This window comes from Ranitomeya imitator, chromosome 6 (assembly GCF_032444005.1).
Source record: "Ranitomeya imitator isolate aRanImi1 chromosome 6, aRanImi1.pri, whole genome shotgun sequence".
Taxonomy (NCBI): domain Eukaryota; kingdom Metazoa; phylum Chordata; class Amphibia; order Anura; family Dendrobatidae; genus Ranitomeya; species Ranitomeya imitator.
The window spans coordinates 572,080,296-572,093,123 of NC_091287.1; the positions used below are offsets into that span (position 1 = coordinate 572,080,296).

At 49.9% G+C, this 12,828-nt stretch overlaps 1 protein-coding gene across 7 annotated transcripts in view; it reads right to left on the reverse strand.

The window, feature by feature from the left end:
* Positions 1-306: 306 nt before the first annotated feature.
* SLC52A2 (solute carrier family 52 member 2) overlaps positions 307-12,828 on the reverse strand; it is a 241,047-nt gene continuing 228,525 nt past the window's right edge. For all 7 annotated transcript variants that reach the window (XM_069732128.1, XM_069732123.1, XM_069732126.1 and 4 more), the window contains 3 exons: positions 10,036-10,894; positions 2,556-2,679; positions 307-1,212 (listed from right to left, as the gene is read on the reverse strand). In XM_069732128.1, coding sequence (XP_069588229.1) covers positions 1,000-1,212; positions 2,556-2,679; positions 10,036-10,894 — 1,196 coding nt within the window. In that variant the 3' untranslated portion in view covers positions 307-999. The remainder of the gene's footprint in view (positions 1,213-2,555; positions 2,680-10,035; positions 10,895-12,828) is intronic.

Below are 12,828 nucleotides of genomic sequence, written 5' to 3' on the forward strand. Positions count from 1 at the left end.
CCCCAGCTACAACAGTACAGCCATAATATACCCCAGCTACACCAGCACAACCACAACACACCCCAGCACCACCAGTACAACCATAATACTCCGCAGCACCACCAGTACAACCATAGTACACCCAGCTCCACCATAACACGCATTAGCAAAACCATAATATACCGCAGGATAAATGTAATTTACCGTATTACTGGCAATGCTGTATGTAGTATCTGACATAACGCTGTCATGCTGCTGTCAGATGTGACTGCACTTTCCTCCAATTGTTGATTCTTCAATCATGTTCAATCATGAAGGACACGGACGCTTAGTGAAAAAGTTTTATTTTACTTTTATAAAAAGGTCCTGAGAGTGATATAAGGTAGATAGCAAACAGTACATCCTCCCCACAGAGAAGGCACAGTAAACCCTATTCCCTGGGGCAGTCTCAGTACACTCTATCCCCTGGGGTAGGCACAGTACACAGTCTCCCCCGGGGCAGTCTCAGTACACCGTCTCCCCCAGGGCGGGCACAGTAAACCCTATCCCCGGGGCAGTCTCAGTACACCCTATCCCCCGGAGCAGTCTCAGTACACCCTATCCCCGGGGCGGGCACAGTACACCCTCTCCCCCGGGGCAGGCACAGTACACACTCTCCCCCGAGGCGGGCAAAGTACACCCTTCCCCCCCGGGGCGGGCACAGTACACCCTCTCCCTCAGGGCGGGCACAGTACACCCTCCCCCCGGGGCGGGCACAGTACACACTCTCCCCCGGGGCGGGCACAGTACACCCTCTCCCCCGGGGCGGGCACAGTACACCCTCTCCCCCGGGGCGGGCACAGTACACCCTCTCCCCCGGGGTGGGCACAGTACACCCTCTCCCTCGGGGCGGGCACAGTACACCCTCTCCCCCGGGGCGGGCACAGTACACACTCTCCCACGGGGCGGGCACAGTACACCCTCTCCCCCGGGGCGGGCACAGTACACCCGCTCCCTCAGGGCGGGCACAGTACACCATGCTCATAGGGTGCAGCTGTTTTCACAGTCTCTGCCACTCTGGAACAAGTGATAGATGCTGACCATTGGAAACATGACCAGGGCACCAAGCAGTGAGCCAGCCTGGATGACAGCACCACACCAAAGGAGGGCGCTATGCCCAGCTTCATGCAGCAGACTGCCAATCACAACCTTCAAGTACGACAAGACACCCATGAAGACAGTCCAAGATGCAACCTGTGGAGACACAATGCAACATAAACACTGAGTGAATAGGAAGCAAACTACTAACAAACTGTCAGCACAGAATGACTGTACAAACCAAGCACTGGCGATTGGTGCACAAAGGAGCAGTCAATCATTTAACTACACCTACCCACCTGCTCGTTTCCATCTGTCTCCGCCCTTCTGTGGCTTTATGAAGCCGAAGCTGTCAATCACAGAAGAAGGGGCGTAGATAAGAAGGGAAACAAGCAGGTGGGAAGGTATATGCAAATGATTGGCCGCCATGATGCACCGACCGGTGGGACTTGGAAACTGGGATGATGGTTGTGATAAATGTGCAAGATGTGGAGGTGTTTAACTGTATGTCAGGTGCGTGCAGGGAGAGGAGGGCCAGGGCGTAAAGTCACATAGGAACGGAATGACCAGTGTGCCAGAGACATCTAGAGAATTGAGAACCCACCTCCTTCGTCTCACCCCCCATTGTGTAATGTGATGACCAGAACCCACCTGCTCGGAACCTTCGTCCCACCCCTCCACTGTATGATGTGAGGACCAGAACCCACCTACGTCGTCTCACCCCTCCACTATATGATGTGATGACCAGAACCCACCTGCTCGGAGTTTTCATCTCACCCCCACGCCAATGTGTGATGTGATGACCAGAACCCTCATGCTCGGAGACTTCGTCTCACCCCCCATTGTGTGATGTGATGACCAGAGACCACCTGCTCAGAACCTTCGTCTCACCATCCATTTTGTGATGTGAGGACCAGAGCCCACCTGCTCAGAACCTTCGTCTCACCCTCCATTTTGTGATGTGAGGACCAGAGCCCACCTGCTCAGAACCTTCGTCTCACCCTCCATTTTGTGATGTGATGACCAGAACCCGTCTGCTCAGAGCCCTCATCTCACCCCCCATTGTATCATGTCATGACCACAACCCATCTGCTATGAGGCCTAGTTTTATCCTCTATTGTAAAAGTTGAGACCAAAATCTATCTGCTTGGTGTTTTCTTCTCACTCCCAATTGTATCACATGATGACCAAAGCCTGGACTGTATATAAAGCATCCATGGAGCTGTTGTAAGGAAGGACACCTACTGCCGGTAACAAGTGCTGGACATGGTGGAAGGAGGATGGGGTTTCTACTCAGTTTCCATTCTAAGGTCAATCCAAAGTGGTGATTCTTCACTGAGCATGGAGGCGATTCTTTAGTGAAAATGTTTCCTTGGTGCCTCTGTGCAGGACCAGAATGGGTGGAACGTAACTCTCCAATAATAGGGCGTACACAATCTAGTAGTGTATGAGCGTCGCTGTCAGGGGGCCCTATAAATGCAGTAGGAGTGGATACTTACCACCAAAACTACACCCGCTTTGCTCCCCAACAAGGGAGGGCAAGGGCTGAAGGCAGCGAGGGCCATAAGATACCCCCCGAACACGGCACCTACAGCCATGATCACCCCGAGGCCAAGAGACGACCTGAGAAGAAAGCAGAAGGTCAGACACACAAGGCTGTCACCACTAGCTGCAGAGAAGGAGGCCCTGGGCAGCTTTGCAGGCCAAAGTCACCATTGTGTTACTCTATAGTATGGAGTCATGTCTGCTGTACTAAGGATCACCACATCCCTAGATGCCGCCTATAGTGGGGTCTACAAGATGCAGATTAATACACGGGCAGAACAGACAGACATCAATCCATGTGAGAACAACGCTGAATGTGACAATCACAAGGTTTACCCCGGGCAAAACATCCCTGGAATGTCTCACAACACAGTCACACGGGATCCGGTGCGTGGGAGGACGCAGGAGCGGGGGGAAATGGTTAATGCTTTATTTTATGTATCAGTCATTAATCTCCTGCTCATAGGAGGAGAAAAGCTGAAAAACATCCAGAGTAATCAGATCTACAAATCAGTGAGCATGACAGGCTAAAAATCAGAAGAGAAAAGGTCGATATTCTCCTAAAATACTCAGTGCTGCTGGGACGCCTGCTCATTACACCAACTAAGGTGCCGGACACAAGACAGCTGAGCTTCTTTACAAGTTTGGCTGGAAGCAGATACTATCTGTTCTCGTCCTCCATGCCCCTTGATCCTCCACCTATAGACTCCACTGTCCTCCTCCACCTTCCAAACCCCTCAGTCATCCTTCTACCACAGAACCCCCACACAACTTCCTCTTCCATGCCCTTGTCATACTCCAACAGACAGCCTTGATCCTCCTCCTCCCACAGACGGGTCTCCTCTTCCAACTCCCACAGACCCTTTGATCTTACTCCTACAGATCCCTCAGTCTCCGTCCTACTCCTCCAGACCCCTCAGTCCTCCTCTTCCACGTCCTTCAGTCCTCCTCCCATAGAACTCACGATCCTCTTCCAACTCCCACAGATGCCTTGGTCCTCCAAATCTACTCACTCTGCTCTTCTCATCCCACAGAGACTCCTCAGTGCTCCTGCCACAAACCCCTCTGTCCTGCTCCCAGCATAGACTTCTCGGTCCTCTCCTCCAGACTCTTTTGTCCTTCTCCTACTCCTTCAGACACATCTGTTCTCCTCTATACTTTTCTTCCTCCACACACTTCTGTCCTCCTCTCACAGACCTCTCGCTTCTCCTCCTACTTCTCCACAGTCTGTCTTCTATACCTCTGTCTTCCTCCTACAGACTCCTGTCCTCCTTAGACCCCACTGTCATCCTTCTCCTTCCACAGATACCTTGGTTCCCCTCCCACAGACCCCTCTGTCCTCCTTTCTTGAGACCCCTCGGTCTCACTCATTTCTCCTCTACACCCGTCATCCTATAGATTCCTTTGTCCTCCTTCTACTCCTCCAGACCCATCTGTTCTCTATACTTTTGTGTCCTTCTATGCCAGTCAGTCTTCCTCCTCCTGACCTCACAATCTTCTCCTCATCCTTCCACAGAACTTACTGTTATCATAGTAACATACATAGTAACATAGTTAGTAAGGCCGAAAAAAGCCATTTGTCCATCCAGTTCAGCCTATATTTCATCATAATAAATCCCCAGATCAACGTCCTTCTACAGAACCTAATAATTGTATGATACAATATTGTTCTGCTCCAGGAAGACATCCAGGCCTCTCTTGAACCCCTCGACTGAGTTCGCCATCACCACCTCCTCAGGGAAGCAATTCCAGATTCTCACTGCCCTAACAGTAAAGAATCCTCTTCTATGTTGGTGGAAAAACCTTCTCTCCTCCAGACGCAAAGAATGCCCCCTTGTGCCCGTTACCTTCCTTGGTATAAACAGATCCTCAGCGAGATATTTGTATTGTCCCCTTATATACTTATACATGGTTATTAGATCGCCCCTCAGTCGTCTTTTTTCTAGACTAAATAATCCTAATTTCGCTAATCTATCTGGGTATTGTAGTTCTCCCATCCCCTTTATTAATTTTGTTGCCCTCCTTTGTACTCTCTCTAGTTCCATTATATCCTTCCTGAGCACCGGTGCCCAAAACTGGACACAGTACTCCATGTGCGGTCTAACTAGGGATTTGTACAGAGGCAGTATAATGCTCTCATCATGTGTATCCAGACCTCTTTTAATGCACCCCATGATCCTGTTTGCCTTGGCAGCTGCTGCCTGGCACTGGCTGCTCCAGGTAAGTTTATCATTAACTAGGATCCCCAAGTCCTTCTCCCTGTCAGATTTACCCAGTGGTTTCCCGTTCAGTGTGTAATGGTGACATTGATTCCTTCTTCCCATGTGTATAACCTTACATTTATCATTGTTAAACCTCATCTGCCACCTTTCAGCCCAAGTTTCCAACTTATCCAGATCCATCTGTAGCAGAATACTATCTTCTCTTGTATTAACTGCTTTACATAGTTTTGTATCATCTGCAAATATCGATATTTTACTGTGTAAACCTTCTACCAGATCATTAATGAATATGTTGAAGAGAACAGGTCCCAATACTGACCCCTGCGGTACCCCACTGGTCACAGCGACCCAGTTAGAGACTATACCATTTATAACCACCCTCTGCTTTCTATCACTAAGCCAGTTACTAACCCATTTACACACATTTTCCCCCAGACCAAGCATTCTCATTTTGTGTACCAACCTCTTGTGCGGCACGGTATCAAACGCTTTGGAAAAATCGAGATATACCACGTCCAATGACTCACCGTGGTCCAGTCTATAGCTTACCTCTTCATAAAAACTGATTAGATTGGTTTGACAGGAGCGATTTCTCATAAACCCATGCTGATATGGAGTTAAACAGTTATTCTCATTGAGATAATTCAGAATAACATCCCTCAGAAACCCTTCAAATATTTTACCAACAATAGCGGTTAGACTTACTGGCCTATAATTTCCAGGTTCACTTTTATCCTTTCTTCTCTTCCAGACTCCTCTGTCCTCCTACCACAGAAGTCTCGGTCCTCATCCTCCCACAGACCCCCTGTCCTCCTCTTTCAGATTGCTCTGTCCTCCACCTTGTCTCACAGACCCCTCAATCCCCATCCACCTCCAGACCCTCCTCCTCTATCCTCCTTCACTCACAGACCCCTTGGTCCTCCTCCTTTCTCCTCTTTCAGACTCCCCTGTGCTCTTCCCACAGACCCCATCGGTCCTCCTCTTTCTCCTTTCCTAGACTCCCCTGACCACCTCCTCCTCCAGACTTCCCAGTCCTCCTTCTTCAGATTCCTCAGTCCTCCCACAGATCCCACTGTCTTTCTCCAGACTTCTTTGTCCACCTTCTAATCTTCCAGATGCATCTGTCATTCTCCTAAAGACACCTTTGTCCTCCTCCTCCAGACTTCTTTGTTCTCCTACTCATCCAACAGACCCCTCAGTCTTCCTCCTCCCACAGAAACCTATGTCTTTCTCCTCTCACAGACCTCTCCACCCCATTCTCCAGACTCCTTTGTCCTCCTCCAGACTCGTTTGGCATCCCCTGACTCCTCCGGCATCTGTTCTCCTCTATAATTTTCTGTCCACCAGATTCAGTATTCCTACTACAGACCCCAGTATCTTCCTTCTTCTTCCACAGATCCCACTGTCTTACTCCTCCACCAGGTCCCTCAATCTGCATCCTTTCCCCTCCTTAAGATCCCTTGGTCCTCCTCTTACAGATTCCACTGTCCTCTTACAGATCCCTCTGTCCTCCTTCCAAACACCCCTCTGTTCTAATCCATCTGTTCTCTTTACTCCTCTTTTGTCCTCTATTCTTCTCTTGTTTCCTCCCCCAGACCTTATCCTAAACCTCCTCCCACAGACCCCTCGGTTCTCCTCCTACCACAGACCCCACTCTCCTTCACCTCCCCTCTCCTCCTCCCACAGACCTCTCCGTCCCTTCCTCCAGATTCCTTTGTGCTACTCAACCAGACCCATCTGTTCTCTTCTAAACCCCTTTGCATCCTCCTACTCCTCCGGAGTCTTCTGTTCTCATCTATACTTTTCTGTCCCCTGCTGCCAAATTCAGTATTCCTGTATCGTACTCCCCTATCTTCTTCCTTCAGACCCCAATGTCCTCCTGCTACTGTAGGCTCCTCAGTCCACCTTCTCCTTTCCCTTTCAGATCCCTTAGTCCTCTACTTCCAGACAGGGCAGTTGTTAGGGGTAGGCAGACCAGGCAGCTGCCTAGGGCCCCCAGCCAGTGGCATGCCACTAATAGTGGCACACCACGCGGCCGCTATGGGTCCTGTGAGTAAGAGGGGCATGGCGCCGCCCCCCTCCCCCGCATTCAACTTATCAGCATCATACATACAGATATAGTTGAAAGCAGTGATTGAGGAGAGCGCTTCAGATGGCGCTGCCTCTCCCATCACTCCCTCTCTGCCTCAGCGTGAGGCAGCAGGGGAGCTGAGACACTCTGCAGAAGCCAGAGCAGGGGGGAACAAGGAGGAGAGGTAAGCATTGTTTGTGTGTCTGCTGCACTATACTGTGTGTGTGGGGGGGCTACATTATACTGTGTGTGGGGAAGGGGGCTGCATTATTCTGTCTGTGGGGGACTGCATTATACTGTGTGTGTGGGGGGGCTGCACTATACTGTATGTGTGTATTTGTGGGGGGCTGAATTATACTGTTTGTGTGGGGAGCTGCATTAGACTATGTGTGGGCCTGCATTATACTGTGTGTGTGGGGGCTGCATTATATTGTGTGTGTGGGGGCTGCACTATACTGTGTGTGTGTGTTTGTGGGGGGGTTGAATTATACAGTGTTTGTTTATGGGGGGCTAAATTGTACTATGTGAGGGGGCTGCTTTATACTGTGTGTTTGTGGGGGCTGAATTATACTGTGGGTGTCGGGGGGCTACATTATACTGTGTCGGGGGCTGCATTATTCTGTGTACAGGGAGGTGCGTTATACTCTGAGGGTGCTGCATTATACTGTGTGTGGGGCTGCATTATACTGTGTGTGGGGGGGCTGCATTGTATTGTGTGTGTGGGGGGCTGCACTATACTGTGCGTGTGTTTGTGGGGGGTTGAATTATACAGTGTTTGTTTATGGGGGGGCTGAATTGTACTATGAGGGGGCTGCTTTATACTGTGTGTTTGTGGGGGGCTGAATTATACTGTGGGTGTGTAGGGGGGCTGCATTATACTAGGTGTGTCGGGGGGCTGCATTATACTGTGTACAGGGAGGTGAGTTATACTCTGAGGGTGCTGCATTATACTGTGCGTTTGGGGCTGCATTATAGTGTGTGTGTGGGGGCTGCATTATATTGTGTGTGGGGGGCTGCACTATACTGTGCGTGTGTTTGTGGGGGGGTTGAATTATACAGTGTTTATGGGGGGCTGAATTGTACTATGTGAGGGGGCTGCTTTATACTGTGTGTGTTTGTGGGGGGCTGAATTATATTGTGGGTGTGTCGGGGGGCTGCATTATACTATGTGTGTCGGGGGGGCTGCATTATTCTGTGTACAGGGAGGTGCGTTATACTCTGAGGGTGCTGCATTGTACTGTGTGTGTGGAGCTGCATTATACTGTGTGTGTGTGGGGGGCTGCATTATATTGTGTGTGTGTGTGGGGGGCTGCACTATACTGTGCGTGTTTGTGGAGGGTTGAATTATACAGTGTTTGTTTATGGGGGGCTGAATTGTACTATGTGAGGGGGCTGCTTTATACTGTGTGTGTTTGTGGGGGGCTGAATTATACTGTGGGTGTGTAGGGGGGCTGCATTATACTATGTGTGTCGAGGGGCTGCATTATACTGTGTACAGGGAGGTGAGTTATACTCTGAGGGTGCTGCATTATACTGTGTGTGTGTTTGGGGCTGCATTATACTGTGTGTGGGGCTGCATTATGCTCTGAGGGGACTACATTATACTCTGAGTGGGGCTGTATTATAGTCTGTGAGGGGTGCTGCATTATATTATATGGGACCATCTGTACCCATCATTCTTCCTCAGCTCGTCTAAAGAGGCTGTGAAACAAGTGTTGAACGACTTCAATATTGTCGATCACGCTCGATTAGCGGCCTGAACTCAGTGCATGTAAATACAACAGAAATGTTTCTTTGTGATGGTGCAATATGTGAGCATTTGGGGCCCCACTTTAAACTTTTGCTCAGGGCCCCACTTTGTCTAAAACCAGCCCTGTTTCCAGACTCCCCTGTCCTCCACCTTTAGTCCCCTCAATCTTCACCCTACACAGCTCACTGTCCTCCTCCCACAAAACTTTCAGTCAAGGAATTAAATTCACACTGGAAAATTCTTCTGTCCTCTAACTTCATCTGCTGGGGAGAATCTGAAGGATCCCACCAAGATCAGCAGGTTTTGCCAATTTGAATTAAGATTGTAGGTGGGCCTTTGGTCTATTACTCCTATAAAATAAGCACACACTTCTCTGTCCTCTCCTCCAGACCCCTCTGTCCTCTTCCTATACACTTCTGTCCTCTCCTCCAGACCCCTCTGACTTCTTCCTATATACTTCTCGGTACTCTCTTCCAGACGCATTTGTCCTCTTTCTTTATACTTCTCTGCCCTCTCCTTCAGACCCCTCTGTCCTCTTCCTCTATACTTCTCTGCCCTCTCCTTCAGACCCATTTGTCCTCTTCCTCTATACTTCTCAGTACTCTCCTCCAGGCCGTTCTGTCCTCTTCTTCTATACTTCTCTGTACTCTCCTCCAGACCCCCGTGTCCTCTTCCTCTATACTTCTCTGTACTCTTCTCCAGATCCCTTTGTCCTCTTCCTCTATACTTCTCTGTACTCTCCTTCAGACCCCTCTGTTCTCTTCCTCTATACTTCTCTGCCCTCTCCTTCAGACCCATTTGTCCTCTTCCTCTATACTTCTCTGTACTCTCCTCCAGACCCCTCTTTTTCCTCTATACTTCTCTGTCCTCTCCTCCAGACCTCTCTATCTTCTTCCTCTAAACTTTTCTGTATTCTCTTCCATTCCCTTTTGTCCTTGTCCTCTATACTTGTCTTCATCCTGCACAGTCCTCAGTTTTCATCTAGTTTCTTTTATCCCATCCCGACCCTTCTTCCTCTCTTAAAGACTCATGTAGCAGCAGCTCATCTCCCCGAGAACAGAAGAATCGAGCATTTAAATTCACACGGACTCCTCTTCTCTGGGTTCTACCATAAGCGATGATTAAAGGGCATCATGGGAAAGGGGGAGCCACCGACATAGCAGCGACTGCATCATTATAATTTATCCCTTAATATTCTCTTCACCAATATGTGCGGATAGCAAATGTTCCCCTTGTGAAAAGACCACCCGGGGCCACTGAGACCCACCCGACCTGCAGACGTTTCCAGGACCAGTGCAGATCCAGCAATCAGACTAGGATTAACCTATGGTGACAACTGTGAGAGGAAGACAGAGGTTGTCAGCTCCACGCCCTGCCATCACACCCCTTACCTGCACAGGACACACATGGCGATGAAACAGGCAGCAGGATTGGCGATGTTGCTGAGGACGACTGACAGGTGATAAGCGTCGGCTCCGTAGGGTAGGCAGCTGTACGTCTGCACGGAGGGGAGGACACCGTTGGTCAGGGCATTGGACAGTCCCAGCAGAACCAGCAGATAGATGTTCCGCGAGGTCCAGAAAGTCCTGTCCGTGGCACTGGCTGCATCCTGTGCTGCTTCCTGCTCCGGTGACTTCAGTGGGTACGAGTCCTCAGAGCCGGCACCCTCCTGCGGCACACTGGACGCCCCCAGTTCCTGCTCCTGCTTCTTTTTAACCCTTTGTTTCCAGAATATGAGGAGTGCAAATGAGAAAGAAGAAACTACAAGGAGCGAAAAGAGACCCCAGAAGTAGGAGGAAGCAGAGAAGTTCTCCTGCATGTAGTGGGGGGTGCTGCCATTCCCATACGTGTTATTCCTGCACTCCAGCCGGCCTACACCTTGACCCAGTGCCAGCACACAGGGGAAGAGGGCGCTGAGCCCCTGCCCGATGAAGAAGCTGCGCACGTATTGCTGTGGGAAGCTGTACATGAAGGGAAGGAAGGTGACATTCGAGGTGCAGCAGCCCAGAGCCAGCAGGAATGCCAGCAGGAGGTACGGCACTGAGTGGTCCTCACCGCCCACCATGACACGCCGGTCCCAGAAAAGTGCCAAGAAGATTGCAGACAGCAGGCTCAGCGCATGGACCGAACGGATCAGCCAGGGCTCAGAGATACCTCCAGGGGGGCAGAAGCGGTGAGCAAGAGTGACGGCCAGGGGTCCGATGTTCCCAAAGGCAATGAGCACGGTCAGGTATGCTGGGAGGTTCCACCCTGTAAAAAAGAAACAGCAGAGGTTTAAAGGCAGGTGAGGACCAGAGGAGGCAGGCGCGGGTGGCAGAACAGAAGAAGTCTGGGGCGGGACAGGGAACCAAAGGATGTAGGTGTGGGAATCAGAGAAGGCAGGCGCGGGCGGGGGAACCAGAGGAGGCAGGGATCAAAAGAGGTAGGAATGGATGGAAGAAGCAGAAGAGGCAGGTGTGGGAGGGGGAACCAGAAGAGGAAGGTGGGAACCACAGGATGAAGACGCGAGAGGGGAACCAGAGAAGGCAGGAGCTGCCGGGGACCAGAGAAGGCAGAACAACAGCCAATGCACCATCAAGGGGAACACAAATTTGACATTCTACAGGATGCCAACTTAAGGGACCATAGCCCTAGCTGGACGAATACAGATTTACTCCACTGACCACCATTGAACCCTCAAACAAGTATGGAAAATCCAGGTTGGGACAATCAGGTCACCGGGCCACGTACCTCAATAGAATGTCACCTCCTCTATGTGGGTGCCCGCCAAAAGCAGTGTGCCACTTCTGGAGATAGACGGCCACCGGAAGCTCCAAAGTCGCATTTGCTCTAATCCTGGTAAGCCAGGGGAAGTGTCAGACTCTGTATATTTTCACAATCTCGGGTATTTGCTGGGACTGTTATAGATGTTATTGTCTGTTGGTGGTTCAATGAAGTATTGCCACACTGTTTTAGCCTCACCCAGTGTTGTCTGAGTGGTATTCTGCCCATGGGAAATGAGTGCGGGAGTTCAGTAGGATGAGCCCTTGTCCATACAGTCTCTTTAAAGACAGCTGGGCAAGAGTACGACAGCAACGACTGATCCTCGTGTCTCCACGTATGGCATTAGTCAAAGAGGTAGAACAGAAACCAAAGGTAACCCTGAAGGAGCTACAGAGTTTACAACAAGGGATTGGTTTATTTGTCCATAAATCCACACTAAGCCATACACTCCATAGAGGAGGCCTTTATGGAAGAGTGGGCCGAAAAAAGTCTTTACTTACACACAAAAATTGGAAGGCTCATTTTGAGTTTGCCAAAAGATGTGGAAGATTCCCCAAATGTATGGAGGAAGGTGCGGTGGTCAGATGAGACAAACATTTAACTTTTTAGAGACCAAGGTATTTGCTACGTCTGGTGCCAAACCAACAGAGCTCATCACCCCAAGAACACCATCCCTAGAGTGAAAGATGGTGGAGGCATAATTATGCCGTGGGATGTTTTTTGAGACTGGGACAGAGGTTCACCTTCCAACAAGGCAATGACCCAAACCATGCTTCTAAAGCAACACTCGAGTGGTGGAAGGGGAAACGTGTAAATGTTCTGGAGTTGTAGTCAAAGCCCATACCTCAATCCAACCAAGAGTCTGTGGTCAGACGTGAAGATTGCTGTTCAGAGAAAATCATCTAACTTGAAGAAGCTGAAGCAGTTTTGCCTTGAGAAATGGGCAAAAATCCCAGTGGCAATATGTGGAAAGCTCATAGAACCTTATCCAAAGTGACTTACAGCTGTAATTGATGCAAAAGGAGGCTCTACAAAGTACTGACTTCAGGGTAGTGAATAGTCATGCACACTGAAGTTTTCAGTTATTTTGTCCTATTGTTTGCTTCATAATAAAAATAAAACCAAACAGACCTCACCTTTCACTCCCTCCTCAATCCAAAAACACAGGCCCCTATCAGTCTGATGACACACAACTATACACGTCAACCCCTGACCTTACTCTCACTGTACTACGGAACACAAGTGACTGTCTGTCCGCAGTCTCCAACATCATGTCCACCCTCCATCTGAAACCCAACCTTTCCAAAACTGAAGTTGTTCTGCTCCCGCCATCTACTAACCTCCCTAAATATGACATTTCCCTCTCCATGGGTGGCACCATAATAACGCCCCGGCAGCAGGCGCGCTGTCTGGATGTTATG